The 26500-nt window shown below is 35.5% G+C and overlaps 1 protein-coding gene across 2 annotated transcripts in view; it reads right to left on the bottom strand.

Moving 5' to 3' along the window:
- LRBA (LPS responsive beige-like anchor protein) overlaps positions 1-26500 on the bottom strand; it is a 560879-nt gene that overhangs the window by 19244 nt on the left and 515135 nt on the right. For both annotated transcript variants that reach the window (XM_019722880.2, XM_019722903.2), the window contains exons 50-53: positions 22077-22254; positions 17065-17127; positions 11995-12150; positions 6029-6196 (exon numbers count right to left, since the gene is read on the bottom strand). In XM_019722880.2, the coding sequence (XP_019578439.2) occupies positions 6029-6196; positions 11995-12150; positions 17065-17127; positions 22077-22254 (565 nt within the window). The remainder of the gene's footprint in view (positions 1-6028; positions 6197-11994; positions 12151-17064; positions 17128-22076; positions 22255-26500) is intronic.

Genomic DNA, 26500 nt, shown 5'->3' with positions numbered 1-26500 from the left:
AATCAATAGAGGCATTTAAGTAGTTAATATCATAAAAAAATGGGTCTCTTTTAATCAATTCTCAGAAATATCTAAAGTACAATATGAGGTACATATGCACAAAGCTGTCACATAATTTCTCTAATGAAGCCAACTTTTTGGAAGGTGGTAAAATCAGTCTAATATGTTTTTCCAGGAGGTATTAATTAAATGTATCCTTAGTACCTCCACAATGTCACACACACACACACACACACACGCACTTACACAATATTCTAAAAGCAAAAGAATCCTGCTTTTAGGCTTATAAAAGGGGAGAGAGGAAGTAGCTTGTGCTTTCAGAGTATATTCAGTCTCAAATTAAATGAAAGAAGACATTCAAAATTTTCTTTCAGAGCCTGTACAACGATACTTAGTTGACTAAAGGGAATCTGTACCTTCTGAGATTAATTCCAGCATTTGTTTGAAATTAAATTTCCTATGTCACCCTAAAGTACTAGACAAAAACTTTCTTTGGTGTGGCACTATGAAAGTCTACATACGAAGACACTCAGTTTCAATTTGAGGGCATAAATCATCAGTTCTTCTGTTCATATTTATATGGCCATAGCCTACGGGCTGAATGGTATAGTCATTTTTCTCTGCAACTAAACAAGGTAAATAAATGTGATATATTGGCACATCACCCCACCACTCTGCATATGGTGCACATTAAGGTTGTATTCATTTGCCATATGAATATAATTCCTTTTACCACATCTACTATTAGTTACAAGCAGTAAATACAGAGTTGTTTTGCTGGACCTTGAGGGCCTGCATTACATCATGGAGCACTAAACATCCTGGACCTTCTGGAGAATTTCATAGATGTAGTTTTAATGTCACCTGAACTCGAACACTGCCAACATATTGTTTCAAACCCTACTTGATGAATTCTTCAAGGGGAAAAAAAATACAGGGCAATCTTAGTGTTAGTGCAGCAGTGCACACCAAAAATGGGAGCACAGGGAAAGCTCTTGATGAGATACGTACAAGAACTCATGTTCCTGACAAATAATCAGATCAAGAGTCATATCCCAGGTATAAGAAGGCTACTACTTGTTATAAGCATTGCTTTCAGATTCAGAATTTAGGGAACATACGGAATCTAAAGCTAAAATGTTATCCAAACAATTCTCTCCAGTTGTAGCTGACTAAAGACCTACAATCAATAAGAGAAGACTTTAATCTCAGGATAAACTGTGATGCTTTGTCTCATTAGGCATATATTGTGCTTTCTTCTTCCTTAAAATATTTATTATAAAATCCCAAATCCAGGTTAGTATAAAAGGGACAAAAGAAGGAAGAAAGTGATTTCTTTTACAGACTCTACGGTTCAACACAAAGGTACGTATCTTGACATTTGTGACCCATAAATAATACATCGCAGGCAATTAAAAACAAGGTACACCTGTCTTATCAAGTAACTGATTTTCAAATTTACCAACATTAAGTCCCCAAATGCATCCAGCAGATGGTGCTCTAGGACACCTACTTCAGGAGAGTAATACTGTTTGTGTTACATCCACCTTATTTTGGCAAGACAAAGAATAAGGATTTATCAGTCACTCAGTAAAACCTATTAGGCTTTATGATAAGAACATAATTCCTAAATATGTGCACAAAAAATATACATATGCATAAGACATGCGCACAGAGGCAACCAGTAAATAATTCACCTGGACATATTATGATACTACTTTTCTTACAGAGTTGATGAGTGGTCTATGCATATCAGTGGTATTTATAGTCCTATGGCAAGATCATTCTAAATTCATTAAAAAAAAATTTAGAATGCCTTAAAGTTAGAATTCATTTTTAATTATAGCAGGAATGTCTCATTAGGGTGATACTAGTAAAATTAACAACAGTAGGATTTACGGTAATGACTTAAATGATTGATGAGAGTATAACAAAATGAAGTTTTAGACGGAGAAAAAAAGCAGGGCCGCTATGGCATACAGTACTTTAAAAAACAGCTCTGTGGTCTGTGAGTGTTAGCCTTATGGTTAATAAAAACTTCTTTCTAATTAACGGTGCTGAAATATTCTTAAAGAACAGAATCCCGGTGTTATGAAAAAAAAAGTTAGTTTCTTTTTTTTTTTTTTTTCAGTAGACGCCATTCCCATAAAGGAGAAAGCTGACATAGATTAGCATGTCTGATTGCAAAGAGGAAAAAAAAAATGCCACCTTTCAATCAAATCAAAAACAGAATGTGAGAATGGAAAACTACTTTACTGAAACACCACACACACAAATCTATGCATCACCCTCACAGTCAGCAACCATTTGCTTCCAAAGGTAATCAACTGTGGCTTAACAGAAAATTATTCAGATACCTAAAAATTCTGAAGTACTTGCTTGTAAAAGCTTAATAAGCATTTAATTTTAACTTTAAGGTCTATTAATACAACATAAAAATAGTGGATAAATATTTTGTACATTTTTATCTTGCTTATAAGATCATTTCAAAGTTTTAAAGTATTTAAATGTCAATCGAATACACTGGGAAACATCTTCTCTAAAATTTGGAAATATACACTCTGGATAGCCTTATTCTGAAGGAAAAATGAATATTTCAGGAAAAGCATTTTGGTGTACAAGATTCAGTCCTAAAACATACAGAGTACTCAGGCAAACAGAGATATACCTCCATGTGGGAAACACTTTTCATTGAAATGTTCTTGGTTGATTTTATTTTTACAAATTCACTAAATGGATTCCTATCTTAATGTTTTTTCTCATTGAGAAAAATTGAATTTTCAGGAGATAAAAATCACAGGACAATAAAGTCCAAACTGCAAACCTTTCTGTTATACAGAAAAACAAGACTTTTGCCACATAATGTAGTCAAATCTCATAGAACATGTGCATCCTTTCATAAGCTCCACTATATATAAGTATATAAGCTACACTATATATATAAATAGATTTCATCCAAATAGAATTAGCGTGATTTTTGCTCAAACAATGTGCATATTATTGGATAACATGATTTAAAAAAAAATAGTAATGAAGCTATCAATTTTACATACAGCCCTAAGATTTGTAGAAAATGGTGTAGGCTTATCACCCTAGCAAGTAAAATTACTAGCTTATTCTCATGATTTTTGAAATAAAAAAACGAAATACTAGAATGAGTCCCTATGAGATGCACAAAAAACAGCCCTAGTTTTCTTTAATTTACCTATTTTCCCTTCAAGGAAGAAAAACATCTAAATTCAAAAATTTAAGTTGAGGCATGTGTGTATTTATGGACCACTTTGCAATTACATATATAAAAGCCTAACCATTTCTTAAAGGTCATTTATACTGCATCCCCCAGATACAATACAGGAATAAGCATAGCCTAAAAGTCATCTGAAAAGCTCTGACTTGAGCGGCTGCATCGTGGAGCCATCAATGAGCCAGAGGCTTATAAAATCCGAACCAGCTTGCATGAATTTTTAAAACACACAGTAAAAAAAGAAAAAAAAAATATGTATTTTTATGTCATTTTGTTTTGAAAATCTTAGACTGGCTTGTTTATTTTTCTTCTATAACATGTGGAAATTCTCATTATATGAAAAAGTGTCTTTTTGTCTTTCTCTCCGATTCACCCTTCAAAGCAAAAGCAAAATTAAATTGGGACATCAGATGTTAGAAAAGGGCCAGAAAGGACGGGGTTCACTTTGAGAAAGGTAATTTAATTTAGTCAAGAAACATTACAAAATGTATTAGAAAATTTGCTAGAATGTTTATAGATGTGCTGTTATGTTATCCTTTTATTTTTTCCTTCCCATTACCAGCACTACTAGGAGTTAATATCCACCGTACTGCAGACAATGAGAGGGTATAGATGAAGTGCTTTATGAAAAATACAACATTATAATATACACTCTAATGCCAAAAAAATGGTGTTTGTGTGGTGATTTATTTGCTCTTACCACCCAGTGCTTCTGATAACACCTTAAGTCAGTTACTATTGTTGCTTTCATTTTGCAGACAAGACAGAAGGAACACAGCAAAACTCAGAACTTACATTTGTTTTACTGCAAACTCCCGAATTTCGTTAATCCTACTTAATTCATTTTTTTAAAGAGGACATGCATGTAAAAATCATCTCTAGGGTAATTCAGAAGGTATTTAAATACGTATAAATATATTGTTCCCTTCTGGAAACGCTGAATATTTCTAGTTTTAAAATATACTTAATTTTGTGAAACGTAATAAAAATTACGTGTAAATGTAGTTAATAAGCCTTTATGCACATCGGTAATGACATATAGAACATGATTAGGTTAAAGTAAGTAAAAAAACAAACAAAAAATTTCTTTTCTTGTGTTTGGATTGCTATATGTGCATGAAACATCATACACTTTTTTAAGGCAAGTGAGAGTTCTTCCTAAATATTTTCAGATGACTAACAAAATGGTATATTGATTATGTCAAATGTAGGTTTGTCGGCGATAATTTTGTGAATCTTGATAACGAGGTTTACAGACACAGGAAAAAAAAAGAAATTCAAAGTAGTCACTCATCCTAAAAGGCCAGAAAGGAAAATGAGCAGAATGTAAGGGCCCATAATGAAAAGAACGTGAAGTACTTTTTAAAAGAATGTGAAAAACAAAATCCCCAAAGTTTATATATTTTACAATTTTTATCATAATTACACGTAAAATGGCTATATCTGTGCAAATATGTAAAATACAGATATGTACACACTATCTCCCCAGATAGACACACACTAAAGTTTGATCCGATCACAAAGACTGTATTACCCATAGCGTTGCAGCCTTAAAAGTTATTTTTCATATTCTATTTGTATAGCAAATTATCTGTGCTTTGATTAAAATAAGAAATATATAGCAGAGGTTCGCTGAATAAAAATTATGTTTACACACCACATCAAACAAAATACAGAGAAGAAACAGCTTGATGAAATAACTTTGCACATGCTTTTTAAATTGTACTGCCTTTCGACTACATTTTTTAAAAAGGTTTCACTTTCATACAAATATTATACATTTAATAAAGCACAACTTTATTAAGAAGTCAATTCAAAATATGATAGACTTAAACATATTCAGACTGTTTCCTAGTTTGGGGCTGAGTGACAGAAGTATGTGCCACAGCCTTCAGGTAAAGTAATCAGGAACAACACGATCCTTCCTTAACCAAATACATTGCAACTTGCTTTAAATTAAGAAACTGTAAATATTTAAGAGCAGTTAAAAAGCTCTACCTTATGAAGTAAAAATCTAAAGCTATTCTTGCAGGAACTCTTCAGTGTTGTCATAATCATTTTAATTAAATTCTCATTTTTCAGGTGGTCCCTTTAATTGTTTTTTCCTACTTCTTAATGTGTTTTTCTAAAGCCATTTCTTTTCTGCAGCTGTGTGCGATTGGTTTTAATGGTAGCTGCTTCCTTTTTTGCCTTCTGTGAATTACAATTTTAAATGGTTACACATTTTTTGTTTTACTGCCTTCAGCATAGTTTCATAAAGATGTTTAAGGCTGTTGGTGAACATTTTCATTTCCCATCTGAAAAACCAAGACTAAATTTGAATATTCCATATTGGCCTTTTATGACCTGCTTTATCTTTTCATATGTAAATGAAAGCATATTTTTTTTATAAAGACTCATTTGTTTCCATGAAATTATAATGTTTTTGCTCTTTTAAAATATGAATTCAATAAACAAGATGTGATTGCTCTTTTATGTTATATCTTATTGTTCGTGAATGAAACACCTCTATTTTATGTGATGACAGCTATTTCCAATGAAGAACTAGCATTTTCAGATCATAAGAATAACGTATAACATGAAAAATGTGCTTGGATTTGAATGATCAGTGGTCACAAAATGTCAGTAACAAGGCTATCTAGACCTTTCTTTAATTATAACTAAGACATTAAAACTACTTGATAATTCAGTTTCACTTTCATCATGATGAAAAAGATAACTTCAATGCAAAATGTTATAACGTATCACTTGCAAAAGTTTACTTATAAAATAAATTGTACTCACTGCCTGGGTTATCTCCAATCCCACTGGTTTTTCCATTCCAGTACCAGAGCAGAAGGGTTGCATCACGTGACCCTGAGAGAATGTAGCAATTTCCTCCAATGTACGACTCAGAGCGAGTGAGGCAAGTGACAACATCCCAATGGCCAAACACCACTTGGATCAATTTTCCTGAAATACAAAACAATTTTCTTTAAAATTGCTACTAAAAAGACATTCCAGTGACCATTTAACTTACGAGATAATAAAGCCATATTAACTCAGATTCTGATAATTCAGACTTTACAATAAAATTTGATCTGGTCCAACCTAAGAGTTTTCTTTGAATAGTACACACACACACACACACACACACACACACACCAACTGAACAGTGATAATAACATTTTTGAAAGGCAAAAACTATTTCAACTCAAATAATATTTAAGGACCCTGACACTGTATCATTATACATGGATACTACAAATTACAAATGAATCATATCTACTGACAAAAGCAGGCCCAGGAGAATACTTATTTGGAACCATTTCTTAAATTACTCAAAATTGTTTTTTAAGTGATTCAAAACCATGCAAAACTTAGTTGCCTTTCTGTAAGTACTGTACCATTCAGACTTTACTAATACAAACCCATCTCTGAATTAGTAAAGGTTTAATGCATTTTTTCATCTTCTCCTTTTTTAGGTGACCTGTACAAGGGCAATAGAGCTCACTTTGGACAGCTTTTGTTTTATTAAATTGGAATTACATGAGCCAAGTCATTCTTCTTTGTTTTAATTGTCTGAATGATGAAAATTCCTTTGGGGGTGATGATGAAATTATGGCAGCTTATCTGATGGTAATGACTGGGGACGGCAGAGAGGAACCCAGTAAACTTCCACATATCTTGGGCTTCAGACACAGGATGAATTGTTCACAAAATGGTGTCAGAATAAAAGTAAAGCCTCCACCTTTTAGAATCTTTGTTTAATCAGATATGGATGGTGTTTATAATTCGCAAAAGCTTGTCCAAATAATTAAATACTGTAGCAGCCCTTCTCTACAATTTCTAGCTAAAATTTTCCTTTGAAATGTCCACAGAATCCAAAAACGAATGTGATAGAAAATCTACTCTTACTATTCATCATGAGTTTTTTTAATAAGTGTTTCAGTGATGTCATAAAAATATAATTTAAATGGTCAAGGAAAAAAGACCACTAAGCTGAAAAAAATTAATATGCCTAAAAAGTTTGTGTTTAACATGGAACACAGCATAACCTATGCACAAGATAAGGTCTCAACTATGTGTATTTAACTTTTCAAGATAATACTAAATACAACTAAAAATTTATTTATATTAAATTGTTTTAATTATTTTAATAAACCCAAACCTCATAATAAATGACGCAAATTTAGAAACAAAATACTGAAATATACTTTAAATCAGATGGAAAGTCAAATACAATGCATTCACTCTTGCACAGACTACTACCAGTAACTTTAAAATCCATTTCATTTCAATCTCAAATTGCAAAATTAATAAAGTACATTTTTTCTCCTGTGACTACATTTCTTCAGCCTTTAAAACTGTATCAAAACATTTCATTTTAAAAATTAGCTATGGCAGTAAGGAAATGTGCAAAACATTCAAGACTTTCTAGAATAAAAAATGGAACAGAAAAAGAGCAAATTAAATATGAAAAAAATGTAATAATTTTCACATAATTTCCAATTTATATGCAGAACAAAGTGGAGAGATTTAGTGATAAAATGGGTGTGGTTAAATTAGAGGACTTACAAAAAATAAGAAAAAAGTTAGGTAGCTAGGTGCACTCATTACAAATTAGAAAACTGAAGCTTAAATCAGTGACTTTTACCTACTGAAGGAAACGGAACCACCACACTGCGATTATGGTTTTGATCACAGAGTGTGCAGTGACTTCTGACTCAGCGTATACCTGAATGCTGAGAGAATGCAAACTAGAGGACTGATTTAAGTATGTTACTTAGAAAAGGCTTATTTAGGATTTGATATTCATCAACTCAGTGGGTTGTCGAAGTGAGAATGAGCGAAATAACTACAACTAGATACGTGAGCTCTGGTGGCACAGAAGAAACAGGAGGCTTGCAAAAGAGCAGCTATTCACTTGGTACCTTGCTTAATCTCCAACTCATGTGAAGAAAAGTGGAAAGACTGATCCGTAAAAGTGGGATGGGTTAAACACAGTGGCAGAATTATCCAAGATTCATTTATTAACTCTGATTAGTTAAGGCATCACTATGTATCTACGATGTCAGTGTTAGAAAAATGTATACGCAGTTACTGTGGTTTCTTTTTTTAACTAATACTTCCTAGAGGTTTAATTTTTGTCTTAAAAGTCATCACAATTATTTTCCATTCAACAAACACTTACTCAACACCTACTAAGTGCCAAGCATGAGGCCTTCCTACATCTATATAGTGGTAAACAGACATGGTACGTAGACGTGGTCCCTGCCCCCATAGTACGTACTGTCTGTTGAGCAGACAGACATTAAACTAACACAAACAGATATATGATTAGGAATAGTGATAAGTATTATAAAAATACAAGGGAGGATCAGTGAGGATAATACGGTAGAACAAATTTATACTGGGTGTCAGGGAAGACCAAAATGAGGGAGTGTGACATTTAAGTGTTTACATCTAAAGAGTTTCATATTCTAATAGAGATTAATTTTATTCTCTATAATTTATACTTTGCGCGCAATTCTGGAAAACATTGTTGTTGTTTTTTTTAAGTTTACTTGTTCCTGTTCTGGCAGCCTTCCTCAGCAATATTTGTTATTGCTATGAGGTTGAGGTCCACTCCTCCTAAATAAATCACAGCATATAAAGACCTGCTGCTCTTTCGGTAAATTATTTTCTGATAATCTCATAAGTGTTCCTCAACCTTTATTTTTTGTTTCCTTTAATACCAGTCTACCTCTCCGCACACTAATATCAAATATTACCACAAGCACGAGAATATCCATTTTTTGACAGAACAAATTTTCTAGTTAATGTTTTATTTGACAGCCGTGCTCCAAAAAAAAAGTAGAAAAGAAAAGAAAAAAATCAAGCTCAGGACTCTGCACCACTGAAACTAAAATGTGGCCTGAAAATAATTCCCACTGCCGAGGAAAGGTTTTATTGTTGTCTCTGCTGTTCTGGTTGTGTCCCGAAAGCATGATTTATGTTAAAAGAATTCCTTGATACAACCGTGTTTCTTCCCCACCCTCTCCCAAACCTAATAAGGATTTTTTTTGGGGGGGAGATTATGTGCTAAAATATAATTGAGTTCAACACTTGTGACAGCTTTGTCATTATATATTATTGAGCATACAATTTTTCCCTTGCTTTTCTGCCAAACTTAGAATGTATTTAGTATTCCTATTGTCATAAAACCACAAACACATATTTACCCTAACTGAAATTACTTAAAAAAAAAAAAAAAAAACTAGCATGAGAGTCTGTATACAAGATATTAAGAAAGACACTACGACTATCCTTTGAGATTTTTTTCACAACTTTTCTGGCAAGTATAAATATTTTTATTGTATAAGCCAAGTCAGGTCCATTAAAATGAAGTTTAAAATAAGACTACTTCTTGTGAAAATGTTTTACACACACACATTTCTGAAAACAATAAAGTAGAAGGTTTTTAGAAAGACGATAAATGTTATGTAGTTTATTAAGTCTAATGTAACATGGCAGACATACTAGGAACTTAGTAAATTATAGTGTTTTCCAAATTAACCAATGATTGACAGGCAACAGCTGTATGAGATAACATGGTATACTCATAAAGAATGCTGCATTTGAAGTCTGAAGAGCTGGCTCCAATGCCCAGTTCTATCACCATTATCCATACAAATTTCAACAAGTCAACCTTTCTAAACCTCAGTTTCGTCATCTGAAAAATGGGGATAAGGACACTTGTTCTGTCTCACAGTCATTGTAAGGCTGAAACAATATCATGTATGTGAAAGAATTTTGTAAACTCTAAAGAACTGTATGTGAGCGTAAGAATTATTTCAATTAGTATTATACAAAAGTGAGGTTAGCTTTATTTTACAAATATTAATATTCACTGCCTTTTAAAAATGATATGGAATGACAACAAACTCCAAATCCTGAAATGTCAAACAAAACCAAAGACTAACATAATATATAATTCCACTTACACGACATTCTGAAAAAGACAAAATTGTAGAGATGAAGAATAGGTCAGCAGTTATGAAGAGGTTGAGGTGGGAGAGGAAGTTTGGGGTGACAGAGCTGCTCTGAATTTTAATTGTGGGGGTTGTTATGTAACTCTACATTGCCCAAACTAATGGAACTGTAAACCAAAATGATAAATTTTAAAGGATACAAATTGAAAAATAATTTTCAACAATGTTAAAAAAACCCCCAATAAGCAATCTAAAGGAATGTTTAAGAAAATCTTGTGAGAGTACAGAACAATTTTAATCTGACAATTTGTGCGAAAAATGAAGCCCAATTTGAGGTCAAATCATACTAAGGTGGTCATTCCCAAAACAGTGAAAGAAAAGGTTAAAATTTCAATTTGATTATTAAATCAGAAAAAAAGTCATTATAATAATAAATATATTTCAGGAAAACTTATCAATCCCATTGTATTGCTAAAGAATTCTAGAGGAGTTTTAGGTTCAACAGCAATCACCCTAATAGACTCAAACACGTAGTAAAAGCCCAATTAATCAGAAAGACTTGAATTACGATGTTTTCTTTCTAGATCTAAAGAATAAAGATGTAAATTATAAAGAAAACCTACATCATCGATTCCATAAAACAAAAAATAAACAAGATCATGTCCACAAACAAGTTCTAGGGTTTATTTTATGAACAGTACATATTCAACTATTTTCTCTACTTTCTCATAGCTATGTTACAATACTATCGTCAAAATATACTTAGGACAAACTCCTTGAATAACCAGCAATTAATTTTTCCATACACTATACTTAGGAGGGCAGGAGCAGGGACTCATACATTTTATAAAGATTAACAAGACTGAAAGATGATTTACCGTAAAACATTTAATAAACTAGAAATTTCAATTAAAACGAATTTCCTATTCTCACAAGATTTAAATACTGTTTCCTAGTCCCACATTATTTAATCAAGATATTTGTAGAAATATCTACTTTTACAGTATCTATCAAGTTTTAATGCATTAATGTCTAATTTTAATTATTTTATATATTCAGCTACATATTTACTATAAGTCTATTTAATCCTCTAATGTCTCTAAAATACTTTACGAGATTCCATTGCATTTTTCAGTGTTTCTCAATTTCCTCTATGCAGAAATTTATAAACATTTACTAGATTGGATCTCCTGTGATAGTATTGAGTTGAGGTTGGTTTGTCCTTAGGGTCATGCATGCAAAGATATATACAGACTTAAACTTTTATATTTTTAACAAGAGCGGTCACACATAATATCAGTAGTCAACTACTTTTCTTCATGATAATGCAGCTTTCAGTAAGAGTCTATGCAGAAATGGGTGAAGGCAAAATATCTATTCCCAAGAAATATACATAATGAGAATGTCCAGTAAGGAGAATATCCTTTAAATTACACACAAGTGGGAAAATACACCTATATGTGTGTGCACTTGCCGTAAGATTACGCATACACATGTGGATATGGTATTTACTTACCAGCATATGGTTTTAAAATGAATCATTCCTTCTACAAGTATGAGGCTTGGGCGACAATCCATAAAACACTGCCTCTTAAAAACATGCTGAAATTAAATCAATAGTGGACTATAGTAGTGGACTATATAGATTACTTGAAATGAAAAAACAGTGTCTTTTCCTTATTTTACAAATTTTAGAATTGTGTACTTTTTAGAAGGAAGAAGATGAGAAAGCATTCCAAGTCTCTCAGTGTTACTAGTAGTAAACTTTACTTCACGGAAGAAGGAAATAACTGTTACCTGTGTCTGTAGAATAGACTCGGAAACTCTTATCCCAGAAGCCACAGATGAGAATATAACGGTTGTCTGATGTGATGACGAAGCACTGGGAATGGACTTGAATACTTTGGTCTAAAAGGTCAGTGATTTGCCTCCTGTGCATTCCTGTGTTGCTGGCTGTGAGAATGGAGGAAGAAAAAAAAAAAAGCTTACTAAACCCACTTACTAATCCTATATTTTGTCATCCTGGGGGTGGGGAGTAAGGGAGGAGACGTGACACATTGCAGGGTAAGAATATTTGGTCTTTAATTTTAAATATAGTAATATTTGAAAAACCAAATAGGAAACCACATCTGATTGTTGGAAGAATGTGGATAGCTCAATTCAACGTCTCAGTAAGAAATGTTGCCTAGAGGAAAGAAATAACAACATACTACAATTTAAAAAGCGTATACAATTCTCAGAATATGCTTTTCCAGCTCTTGGGCAGGACCAAACTAGATTACAACCTCCAGATTGCATCACAGTTAGGTTTGTGTTTCTGACAATCTCATTACATCTATCGCCATGAGAATGGATTCATGTTGTGACAATCTATTACTTTTAACTTTTTTTGTCACAAGGAAGAGATATTAGAATTTAAATGTCATATATTTGAAACATTGTAGCATCTTGTATTACTTTGGCTTTAACAGGTCTTTAATTTGACTGGATGTGAACTCCCATTTCCCCTGTTTACAGCTGCACTTGCATATGTAAGGAAAGGGTGGAATGACGATTAAAGATACTTGTAATTGAAAACGTGGAAGCACAGCACACTGCCACTTTTCTTACTCCTTAGGTAAGCAATAAAACAAGACAGCCTGGCAGTGTGTTTTCCAAGTGCTACAGAGCACCTGAGATGGGTTTGTCACAAGGCAGGAGGTCAGACCCAGACCCACATCGAGCACATGGGAAGAGTAATAACCCTGGAGAAATGCACTACCAAGTATGGCATTATCAGAAGAGGAATTTTCATGGAGATGCCTTTTTTGGCATTATGAGGCCAACGACATAGAAAGCTTTGCGTCTAGTCATCCAAGGAGTATTTCACACCAACTTTCCAATACGAATAATGGTTCTTATGTGGCTAAAGACTCTGGATTGTACCAGAAATTGGAACAAACAAAATTTCTGTATCTGATTATTATATACTTTGTAGCATAGTCTTTCATGTTTTTTAAATACTATCAATGCATTATTAAAAAACTGAAAAATAAGAAAACATCTACATTATTGTATATAATAACTAAGTTAATGTGGCCAATTTAATAGAAGGCTCAGAAAGTAATACAGAAGAAAAAAAGTGTTCAAACTACTCCCCAGTGCTCTGCTGGGAACCATGGGGGCCACACAGTAATAAAATATCCCCTGTCCTCAGGATATACCCAACATAGCAAACATGCACATACACACGTGAAATACTGCAAACTCTGCTAGTGTCTGACTGCACAACTAAACAGGTATGATTATTACATAACTGTTTGATAATAGGCTTCATATACTTTTGGGGGGGTTAATGGGCTAGAAGGTGACAGCAGGAGTAAAAAAGGCCGAATTCTAGTTTGGGGTCATTTTCGGTCTCCTTCCACACAAAGGGGAGTTCCTGACAGATGAGGAAAAGCTTTTATGGGTATTATAGTGTATCACAGAGAGACTTCAGTATCCTATTGCTGTGAAGTTGTGTTATACAATTCAGTTTTTTTTTGTTTCTTTTTAATTCCAAGAAACCTAGCAATTAAAAACAAGGAATGTAGTACTTTCTATGCTGATTATTACAGTACTTTATTCCACATGAAAATTATAAATATATTAGTTTTTGTCACCTTTTGACTTTTGCTCCTATGATATACTTTCATACTGGTCCCTTTTTTTGGCGTGATCTCCCTAGTTTGACAGATCTGGGCGCGTGCACAAAGTATCTATGGGTAACAGCTGATGTCCCTTCAGCATTCAGATGAACTATTTTCTAAGTAAGTGCTTACTTGTAATTTAACACTACGACTATCTATCTATCTATCTGTCTGTCTGTCTGTCTGTCTGTCTATCTATCTAATCTAATCTAAATATTCTACCTACCTCACAACTGCCTTTCTTTATCTCATTTCTTCTGGTAAACCTCCTGAGATTCAATACTGAAAGTATTTTTATTTAATGAAAATTAGGTATATTTATCTAGATAAGCAGTCTTTAAACTGGGGCATGCATATCCCTGGTGGTGGTCATGGTGGTGGTGGTGGATGTTAAGATTTCCCAAGGGACACACAGGCACAGATGGTTTTAAGGGAATCAATTTCTAGTTCCTCAACTTTCATGTGTTCTCCTGCCTGAAATACATTTGCCTGAGAACTCTCCCATGAGTTTTCCTTTCTAACCATGCCTTTCACATGCTCTTCTTCACTAGATAAGATAAAGGCATATTTCTTTCCTATCCAGAATCTTAAAATGGTGCTTGACCTCCAGGTATAAAAATCTTTTGAGAGCCAAATAAAGGGACAATTCAAAATACTAACGTGATGCTGAAAAGTGAATGCGTAGGTATCAAATCATTCTGCAAGGTAGGTGGTTTCCAAATCATTGCTTTCAATGAAACAGAGGGAGGATAGAATCTGGCTGTCAATTGATGGATCATTAAAAATAAGTGTCAATGGTGCTCACTTCAGCAGCACATATACTAAAAATAAGTTTCAATGATAGATTGTTAAAATGATCATTGAATGATAGACCACAAAAATAATTCTTAGTAGTTCACTATATGAATTTTGTCATGTAACTCAGAAAGAGTTCAAAGATTTGAGTGACATTGTTAAAACTCTTTTCCCATTTTCATATGTGACATTCCTCAGAGCTTCCAACCATAAAAAAACAAAAAAATAGGATGGAACTGTTGATAAATCTTGTCTCATTTAGCAACAAATAATGTTTATTCATGAATACAGGAGCTAACTGTTTGAATACTTATTTCTAGTAAATATTTGGTTTTTGTTTAATAATTTTTATTAAAATTTATAATTTTTAATCATATAAGCTAAAATTGTGTACGGGAAGTCAAATGAAAATACAAATTCAAGATGGAAAAGGAATAATGTACAATTTTCAACTGTTAATGGCTTTTTAATGTATTTTCAAAAACAATATGTTGAGCATCAATTCCCTTTGATATTTAGATTCCATTTGATATATTTAACATTTTATACAGTATGCCAGAAATTATAAACTTTCCAACCATTTAAACTTGTGATGCAAACTTTCAGATGTCAATTTAAAAAGGCGTAGAAAGGTGCATGTTTTGAACAATTATTTTAGGGAATATCAGAGCAAATAATCTGATGACCACCGATCTAGAGCAGGGATAAAACTATGGCCACAGGCCAAATGTGGCCTGTGCCTGGTTTTGTATATAAAGTTTTATTGGCACACAGCAATGCTCATTTGTTTATATATTGTCTATGGCTGGTTTTGTGCTGTAACAGCAGAGTTAAGTAGTTGTGTCTGATATCTTATGGCCCACACAGCCTAAGATATTTACTACCTGGTAATTTACCAAAAAAAGTTTACCCATGCCTGGTCTAAAGGGTTACAACTGCTGAATTCATTTAACTAGACTTTATAGGATATTCATTGTCAAGTTTTCAGGCAAAGAATAAGTCTATACTTCAGAAACAATGCTTTAAACGACTTAGCAAATGGGCTTTATTATTTTCCTGACTTTTAAAACTCTACCAAAGTGAGCTTTTTTTTTTTTTTTAATATATGGCAAATCATAGCTACTCAAAGCAAAATAAGATTTAGGAATGAGAGTAGTATTTATCCTACATATAGATTTACTTCTTAAATCTCTGCTTATATTTGGGGAAATGATAAATGAATTAGTTTTCAGCTAAAGGTTATTTTGGTTCATCTTGACAGTTCATCTGCAAATGGCGACAATTTACCTGTCTACTGAAACAATGGTTTCAAAGACAAAAAGGGTGACATATACATAGGGAACATCTTGAATTTCAAAATAATAAATCAGCTTACGCATATGCTTTATTTAAAAACTTCAAAATTCTAACAAGTTTACTTGTGCCAGGAAATTTGACAAAATTACGAGCCAAACATCCATGCTAACAGCATACCCCTAGACTCATGCAAATAGCGTACCCCTAGAGTTAGGAAATGAAGTGTTTTATTCTAAAAGTTACTGAATAGCATATTTACTATCAAGGCTTAACATTTTGAGTGAAGCCACATTTGAGTTCATCAGCCATAAAAATGAAAAATGCTAAGCTAGCAAGTTCAACTAACCTACTCAAAAAGTGTAACAGCAATTAAATATTCTAAGACATCCGTTCCCTGCAGATGCTCATTTCATCCCAATGACTCTTTTTGGTCTCCTCCCTTTCCTTTTTTTATCCTGCGCTGAACAAATTTAACCTCCAATGGCAATTTATTGGGCTGTAGGACCCTAGGAAAATGAATACAAATATCTTAACACTGCCATTGGGAAGGCAATATATTTCAACTTTGAAACTGCTCTGCAATTGCACATTAATCCCCTCAGACTGAACAGAGGGTCCAGGAAGAAAGGATTGATCTCCTTTAATGATGAAACCCTGGCACTACAGTTTTATTTTTCACAACACAGTGCTGCTGAGAACCCCACTGTTATTATGAAAATTTCCCTAGCAAAGGAGCTCCATCACATTACTGGTGCACCAATTCATCACCACGAGCCTCACTCCTGCTCATCAACAAGTCTGAGTGATGAAAAGATCCAATATTATCCTGACAGTACTTCATGCGCATTCTCAATCACACATTATTACAGCATCCATATTAATTTTCAGTGACACTCGTCCTAGGCCTGTTCAAATTAGGCAAACCAACGAGGGGGAGTTGATGAAATACCAGCATAGCCACAGCTCATTGCATTCCAATTTGCATGCAAATGGTTTATCAGGAAAATTCCATTCCCAGCAACCAGCAAGTGAAAAACAACTGTAATCTACACTTCAGGGCCACCATACAGAGCTTAATGAATCGCAAAGAGAGAAGGAAGTGACAGACCTACGAGAGGATCGATTTCCACTGGCAGCTGGTATGGCTGGTCTTGTACAGCACCTTGATGAGCTGGAATTCACAAGATGAAAAAAAAAAAGCATTATTTTTCATACACAAACTACATAAAAAAACGCGTAAGTCAAGTCTTATGTAGAATTGTTTCCAACCTCCAAATCTCTCATACAGTTTTGTGAAATTTAAAGAAAGAAAAACCATCCAGGTGCTTTCCTGGCTGGCTTATTAAACATTTATTTTAGATTAGTGCTGTGCTGAACATGTGCCATCAGCAGTGGCTCCAGTCCTCAGCCATAAGCTATAGCAGATGCTTGACTGGCAACCTCTGATGCTGCAACAAAACAAAATTAAGTGGTAAAGCGCGCTGAAAACAAAATGTGACAACCATCTGCTGACTGTAGCAAATACTAGTTTTTTGGTTACTTCTTTAAAAGGCAGTTTTGAATGCTGCAGCACAAAGGATCCACAAAAACGTCAATTTATGATGGAGAAAGGGAAGGCTTTAAGTCAGGGAACATTTAATGTTTCATCCATCACTGAAAATCAATCAATTGAAAGTTTGAATAAAAATAAAGAAAGCTATCCACAGATAAATGTTTTAGTTAAATGCATTTGACTGAAATATCCTCTTAAAGGTTTGACTGAGGTTTTTTTTTAAAAAAATTTATTAATATTTAATATATCCATGGTTTCTATTTAAAAATACTCTCAGAAGTAAATGAGTAGCAAAAATCAATCCATACTAAGAATAGTTTGCTCAATTCTCAAAATGGTTCTAAAGATTCGGGCACACTTATATTTTGTAACTGAAAAGAGATTCTGTAGGCTGTTTCCCTGTGAAAGGTAGGAGACCTAGGTAGGGAGGGAGTATACTAGAAACCAGAGCTGTCACTGGCCAGCTATGCAACCTTAGGCAAATCATAAACCCCAAATGAAGGGTTTAGAATAGATGATCTTTTCAGCTTTGTAATTCTGGTAGTTACGTTCTGGGCCCTTTTCCAAGTTATTTTCCCCAAATGACTCAGCCATTCATCCTGGTCAGTATCTGCCTTTTATAGACTCATAAGCATTTAAACTGCTTGGTTTGTATCAGCTCTAGTACCACCAGATTTTAGGATATTTTTCTGACTGTCCTCGAGGGGCTGAAAATAAAAATGGGGTACATTCCAAAGAGTTCATTAGATTATTTTTTAATTTACTATGTCATCATGTCCCCTGTTAGTAAATACAAACTTTTCAAGGATGTTTGGAAGACAAAATAACTGATAAAATAACTGAGTAAGTACAATATTAGCACTAACAATTATAGCTGAATATTTATAGGAACTTAAAGTAGCTGAAAAAAGGAAGCCATATGACTCACTCTTTTTTACTGAAGGCATTGTCTTCGCTGATTACTGGCTCTGCCAGTAAAGAAATCACATGACACAGACAGGGACCGATCAGGGAAAATGGACCATAGCTTCTGATTTACCCAACAGTATCATTTACACTAGTAATACCAGTACTAACACTAATACCTTGAGGATTTTTCTCTACTTCTCTGAGAACCTGGGATCATAGAAACATTGAAACCAAACTGTCAGTGAGAGGTTTGGGTCATGCCTCCAATCCCAGTTCTGCCACTGACTGTCCGTGTGACACTGGGCAAGTTATGTAGTCTCTGTGTTTCAGTTTCCTGATCTGTGTGATGGGTTAGACAGGTTAGGTTAAACCATATGAAATTACCAATACCTGACATTTTGACTGATAAAAGTGGCAATTTTATATGATTTAACCTAAATAGAGAGTCTACCTTGTAGGGTTGTCGAGGGCATTCAGTGTGTTAATACATGTAACGTGATTAAAACTGTATTCAGAACCTAGGAAATACTCTACAAATGTTAGCTGTTATTATAATTTCTTTTTTTGAGGTTGTACAAGGGCTTTTGAATGAGAAAGAAGGATAAAGATGAATTTTTTTCTAAATCAGGACTCAGACACTAGTGGAAAAAAATGACAGGAACTATAGCTGTCTAATGAACAAGCTATGGAAATCACAGATTCTCAGAAAAGAACCAGAAGCTAAACTAACAACAACAACAAAAAGTGTAACATGAATTTGATATTCACTGAAGAAAAATTGTTAAGGATTTTTGACATTTGTTTTAAATCGAGGCATACTGACAGGTAAGGGTAGCACACAATAGGATGAAAGATCCGATTTATGTAAATATCTCCTAAATGAAGCATAGATTTAATACAATGAATGCTTAATATTTTTAGGTGTAGGTGTAGCTCAGTATTGGAGATCACATTGTAGAACAATAACATACCTGTATTATGTTATTATTCTTTGCATTTATCTGGGGAAGAGCTGCTGTGTCATACTGTAAGGCCAGAGGGTGGGGACAAAAGCTACTAGTGACACAAGGTACAGACACAAAGAGCCTCACTGGGGAGAATGACAGGTAAATAACTGGCAAAACATATGCAATCCCCTAAGCTTTTATCTTACAGAAAGGTGAGCTGGGGCTGGGGACAGCAGATGGACCATAAGTGGTACTCCAGCAGAGGGACACTTCCCCTAAATCACTTTACATATATGAGGTCGGACAATTAAATTCATGAACTTGTTGCAATGATGTTGCTAACCTTTTTTGATATCAGAGGGATTATTCATTACGAATTTGTACCAACTGGACAAACAGTTAACCAAGTTTACTATCTGGAAGTGCTGAAAAGGCTGCGTGAAAAAGTTAGACAACCTGAACTTTTCACCAACAATTCATGGCTCTTGCATCACGACAATGCACCCACTCACACGGCACTGTCTGTGAAGGAGTTTTTAGCCAGTAAACTACAGTATTGGAACACCCTCCCTACTCACCTGACCTGGCCCCCAATGACTTCTTTCTTTAACTGAAGATAAAGGAAATATTGAAAGAAAGACATTTTGATGACATTCAGGACATCAAGGGTAATACGATGACAGCTCTGACGGCCATTCCAGAAAAAGAGTTCTAAAATTGCTTTGAAGGGAGGACTAGGCACTGGCATCAGTGCATAGCTTCCCAAGGAGAACATTTCGAAGGTGACCGTGGTGATATTGAGCAATGAGGTATCTGGCACTTTTTCTAGGATGAGTTCGTGAACTTAATTGTCTGACCTCGTATATAAATTGGAAGTGGGGAAAAAAACACCTGACAACCAAGCACTAGGGGAAGCAAACTGTCTATCAGGAAAATGGGCTTGCTCCAAAGGGGGCGGTCAGGAGCTCAGGCCTCAGTGCTGAGTGAGTGTGCTGAACAGCTTGAAGATCAGCTGCAGACCTACGAGCGCTTTGGCTGAGCCAGTTCAGTTCCCGTTAGCTCTGTGCTAAGCTGAACTAGAGAGGAGGCGGAGAGTGGTCAGGGCTTTCTGGCAGTTGAAAAGGTTTGTCTCGCCTTGCTCTGTTTAAATGGAAGAAGTTCTCAGAGCTGCCACAACCAGCCGCCCAGGATAAGCACCCTGGTATCTCTGATGCCATGCCCACTGGTGATTTTGCCAAGCTCTAAGGGTAACGACACAGAGAGCAGGCACATTTTCTAGTGTATTGGACAGAGAGCACCACCAAAAGATTTTTCTTATAACAAGTGGTGTTTAGAGAATCCAAAAAAAATCACATTTGTTAATCAAATTATAATCTCTAGTTCCAAAATATATCATCTGCATACACATTTACCTCTGCAAGATAAGTTCACTTGAAAAAAAAGGAACAAAAGGACCTAACACTAGAGACATTATATACCTGCCTCAATGTCTACCTTCTCCACTTTTTCTGAGATCTATTCTCTAATCAAACACTGGCATCCATTTCATTTGTAATGGCCAGGAAAATGGCTGTGTCTAATAATAAATTCTGACATCAGCCACATCTTCTTCATCATGGGTGCCTCACTGCATAGTCAGGGCACAAGGTTTTTTGTTGAACAATTCAATTCTGTTCCATTCTAAAAAATCTTCCATGTAATTTAGCATGAAGCCCTTGTTCAAGAATGTACTTTTTTGCAACCGTTTCAGGTATTATAATGAGCAATGCTTTATGCACAGTTTATACACTTAATGACAAGTTAACAGATGATTAAAACCTAGTTTTTTTTTAAATTCCCCATCTAAACAATGGCTTAGTAAAAAAGCCTATAATCTCCAGGACTTTAAAAGATTTTCCGTTTTAAAAAAAAGTGTTTCAAACTAGTGGCCAAATAAAAAAAAAGAAAAAGAAAAACCAGTGCTAAATCCAGAACCCAACATTCCTGTTCTAATGAGAGACAATAAATCACAGAGGATTGGTCATAAAATCTGAGTCGGAAAACTTGGGTTCCAACCAGGCTCCACCCCTGACTGGCCATATGCAGCAGCGACCAATCAGGGCAAGCTTCCTGCGCTCAGTATCTTCGCAGGTAAAGAGTGGGGCTAGACTAGGCAAACTCTCACGTCTCTTTAAACTTGAATGGTTTATGATTCTAATGGTTATTTCAGTATCTTGCCATTAGTTACCATAACTATTTAGCACTTAATGGAAAAAGAGAATGTACTTATTTATGGGTCTGCAGTATTTTGGCAGAGTAATTTAAGTTTTCTCTGTCATCCACTGAACTAAAGAGAGCAAGGCACATGGTAGACAATCAGAAGTGTTTACTGAGGCAATGAATGAGTAAGTGGAAAAAGGGGACCATCTGATACGTAAGCCCATACTATTTATGGACACAATATAGGACATCATTAAAATAGTAGAAATAATATTTATCTCCTGGGAATGAAGAGAAAACACCAGATGCCATAGAATGGTTTATGTTTTAACATTTGTGTTTTACGCCTCAGATGGGACTTCTTTAAGCCTTTCAAACTAGTAAACATTTTGATTCAGACAATGCTTGAACATGAAAAAGCTTAACTGCTGGGATACATGTACAAGGATATTACAACATCTTCATACTGTGTTCGATGGTTACCGTCCTTATAATGCTCATTCCTTTACTTACGAGGAAGGTTGTGCCACTTGTTCACGGCGAATAGCCTGCTAGCGGTGACCGTAATCACGGCGGGAGTGACCAGGCCGGGCTGGGTGTTGGCTGCCACGTGGGTGACCGGAGAGTTGGACGGAAACTTCAGGACCATGATGACGTCCTGCTGGGCCTGGTCTGTGAACATCAACGGACTCTGCAGGAGGAGACACTATTGAGTGGGCATGACGAGACCCCCACAGACAAGAAGGAGAAGACAAGACAGGAGAGAGACAGGGTGCAGGAAAAGAAGAGGGAGACCATCTTAGCACAAGGTCCAAGTGAGAGCGCAGCGCGCAGAAAGGCGCGTAGGAACAGCAGTGAGGGTGTGCTGGTTTCCCATGGACATCATTAGTTGAATTTTTGGGTGATTGAATGAGAATACATGAACAGAAACCCTTTAAAAATCAAGACATTTTACTGGCTCCCGTCCCCACCCCACTCCCATGAAAAACTAAAAGAATAATTTGATTTACATTCTAAATAGGCAAAGTATTGGGGGAGGGTAACCGCTTTAAGCTGTTCCAATTGCTACTATGCGTCAAATACAAAATAAATAAATAAGTAAATATATACATAAATAAATAAATAAATAAATAAATAAATAAATAAATAAATAAATATAGAATGAGCATAGGCAACAGGCACAAAAGCCAAGGTCATTTCCAAAGATCATCAGAAAGTTGTGATGAGTTACATGAAGACTTTGACAGCTAAATAAAGAGATAATTAAAACAAACATATTTATAAACAATAGCTATACAACATGCATGCATTATTACAGTAGAGAAATAACTTATAAATGTAACATACAAACTTAATTAGAAAGGTGTTTCAAAGCAATGCATAATTAAATGTACTTGTAAAAACAATATATTTATATAGTGTGCCGAGTCATAAACACTGCCCTAGTATAATGCAAATGCCCCTGCTTGCCGCTGTATCTACCGATGAAAAGACCTCGCTGCTGCCCCTCTGTCTCTCTTGGAAAAAAACCAAAGCTCAAGACATAATTTCTTTTGAAAAGCAGAAAGTAATTAAAAATGTTAAATAATACACTGTCTATTCTAATAACTAGCAACAAAATAAATCTTGAAGACTACTAAGGATTTAGAACATCCCTCCAACCCGTATATCATAATCCAAGACATATATAACGCCACTCTGATTTACTGGTTTTATTTATACTTTGTGGTGGTATGCTACCATACAGTAATTGCGCTGCACATTTTCAGCAATTCTCTTCTACCACGTCTATTTTCTAATAGCTGATTAGTATCATTCGGCATTGAAACACTTTGATGAAGTGCTCCTGGCTGCTTTCCTCCTGCCGTATTTCAAAACACCAGGTATATGTAAATGTGTAAACACATATATTTAACATGTATTTACTCAGAACTGCTAATAAAAAATTAAATACATTTGCATTTTTATTATCAGTCCTTTTAAAAAAGTTATTAAGAGTACTTAGAAAAACATATTGCACTAAGAATTCCTATTTGCACTCTTTGCATAAAGGTGTAAATAAAGGCAACTAATAAGCTACCCAGACACCCTTCTGAGCAAGTGGCTAAAAGCCAATCAATATTATGAGTTAATCCTCCCTGGATGCTCATTCAATTAAAGGTGTCAGTAATGCCTCATCTGATGTGGCCTCAATTAAATCCAACTATCTGATGGTGAGAAAACACAGGGGGATACAGTAACAGCAGCAAAACCAGACAAATAGGCAGCCTCCGTGTGCCTGCTAATTACTACACCTGGTGTATATTATGGCTCATGCACTTAACGCAGCACGAGGTGGCTTTAATTTCTGCTATATTCGTGTGTGTGGGGGGGGATGGGGTGCATTGATGGTGGAGGGGGGTACTCATCTGAATGGCAGTAAAAACAATAAACATTTGGACCTTTTATTTTTAAAAACTCTGGTATCAATAAGTAATCTTTGTCATACAAAGGGCCTTTGATACAGTTTTAAGGAATTCTGGGAAACTGGGTAGAAATGAGAAACAATGAGAAACATCAACCAAAACATCCCATAAGCTAGTTATGAAGAAGTCCTGGGAAAAGGAAATGAACCTAATTTCAGAGTACCAAGCTTTATTTTTCAATTACACAGTTTTTTTTAAAATAATATTCACCAAAGTCAATTTATACACACTCTGAGAAAGTCAGAGTATAAGATACATCATAAATTCCTACTGTGAGGAAGTTGATACATATTTTTGAGCTTAACAGCTCATACTGTAAATACAATTAGACTCAAATAGAATAATTCCAATGTTTATGCCCTTTAAAAAAACACTGAAAAATCTCTAATGTGTAGGAAGAATGTCTTGTTTACATAGTGACTCTAGTGGGCCAACACTTAGCCACAAGGCAAGGACAAGCCACTTTCCACAGAAAGCTGCAGACACCACATCAAGAACTGTCCTCCGCCCTCTCGCATCAGGCTGTCCCTCCTGCCTGTTCCCACCCAGTCCATCCTGACTTAAGCTCCCAATGCAGGCAAATAGCAGGAAACTAAACTCTCTTAGAAGCGCCATCAGATCCTTGGCTAGTAAGTATGGGATCGGAGCACCAGAAACAGGGAAAAGCATGCCCAGCTTGGGTGAGTCTATGTTGATGGCAACCCCTGCAGATGAGCAGGACAATTTGTAAAAAAGGGATAAGAGAAGCAGACCCTCCCTGGGTGCCCCCGGGAGCCCCATCTCAGGCAGAAGTAGGAAACCGCTAGCCAAATTTCGTTCGGTTTTCCCAGATTAAGTGTACGCTTGTTGACATCTCTGGTTTCTTTCTAACACACTTTTCTTCCCAACCCATGTATCTGTAAGATGAAAAACACGATTTGCACAAGTCTGAAAGGAGTTCAGGTTTTCAATTCAGTGGATAAAGATAATGGGAAAGACAGCCTCCCATCCTGACGTGAGCATGTGCCTTCCCAGCCATCCCACCCTCGGGACAGTAAAAGCTGCTCTGCCTGGATGAACCAGCAATCCTTCTGCCAGGGAGGGAGGCATGGCAGCAGGGACTCCCGCACTGCCCCAGTGACCAAGGCTGTGCAGTGACCCAGGTGGAAAGTCACTGGAGCAGCAGAGGTGCTTCCATTAGCCAGCTCCATAGCAGCCCGAGTCTCACAGACAAGCTATTACTAAAACTAATTCCCAACCTCAAACATAAATCATTCTTACTATTTTTATGGCATTCTCTTCCATTGTCTGGCTAACTGTTCGCTTTTTGTATAGTCTTCTGCTCACCGAAGTTACCCTTTATGCTCATCTAAATGTGATTTCACCTGTTTAAAAACACTTGGACAAGAGGATGCAAACAATTTTTCAAATGCTTGTAGCTTATTACAGTGGTCAATTCATGTGACCAGAAAAAAGAAGGTTAAAAGGGCTTGAAAGAAGAAAGAAGATGATGAAGAGGGCAAAAGGGAAAAAGACACAAAGAAGAGAAAGAAAAAAAGCCACAGGTAGAAAAGGCCACATCTCTATCTCCTGCCCTCTTGGGTGCTACGCCCTCCTCACCAGTATCTGTCAAAATTCTGCCTCCTCTCAGACACACCACATGGAATCAGACTCTACTTCAAATTATCCATTATATTTATGGAAACAGATTTTATAGTTCCTATTCTTAATTTAAAACAGTAATGAGCAACTTATTTTATTGAGGGACAATTCAAGAAAAAAATATAATACCTATGGTCTGTTCTTTAAATACATTATTTTTATCATACAATTCGATATTTGTTCATTGTGCTGAGTTTTTTGTTTAACATTGAAGAATGATCCCCCCTGAACTTTCAGGAACTATAAAAGGAGAAAGGCCACAGTATTTTGCAGCTCGAGTCCATTTCCCTACTCCTGATTCTGGGCTGGCCTCTGACTTGCCCTGACAAATAGAATGTGGTATAAATGATGTGTGAGTTCCAAAGCAAGCCCCCAGAAGTCTTCCAGAAGTGTCTTCCTGGAACAGTGCTCCACCATGGGACCTAACTTCCTTCCTTGAGGATGAAAGACCCCATGGAAAGAAAGGTCCAGCCATCTCAGCCTACCCCACAGCAGCGTGCCAGGGAGCCAGGATGAGCAGAGCATAAGAAATGCCCATGTAACCCTCAGAATCATGAGACATATAAATCACTGTTTTTATGCCATTAAATTTTGGGTGGTGTGTTATATACCAAACCATCATTTTTTTCCTCTGAGGTCCCAGACCCTCAGCAACAATATCTTACATATGAGGATTGGTTTTAAAATGTCCATACTGAAAAACATATTGGGATGTAAAGAATAAACACAGTAACATACCTAATCTAGCAAAGAACAGGCTCAAACCAGAAAACTTATCGATCCTATGTCGGGAGTCTTTATCCTACAGTGAAGATACGTGATAATTATAAA

The sequence above is a fragment of the Rhinolophus sinicus genome, linkage group LG07 (assembly GCF_036562045.2).
Source record: "Rhinolophus sinicus isolate RSC01 linkage group LG07, ASM3656204v1, whole genome shotgun sequence".
NCBI lineage: Eukaryota > Metazoa > Chordata > Mammalia > Chiroptera > Rhinolophidae > Rhinolophus > Rhinolophus sinicus.
The sequence above is the reverse complement of the archived record's forward strand: the minus strand, read 5'-3'. Positions and strand labels throughout refer to the sequence as shown.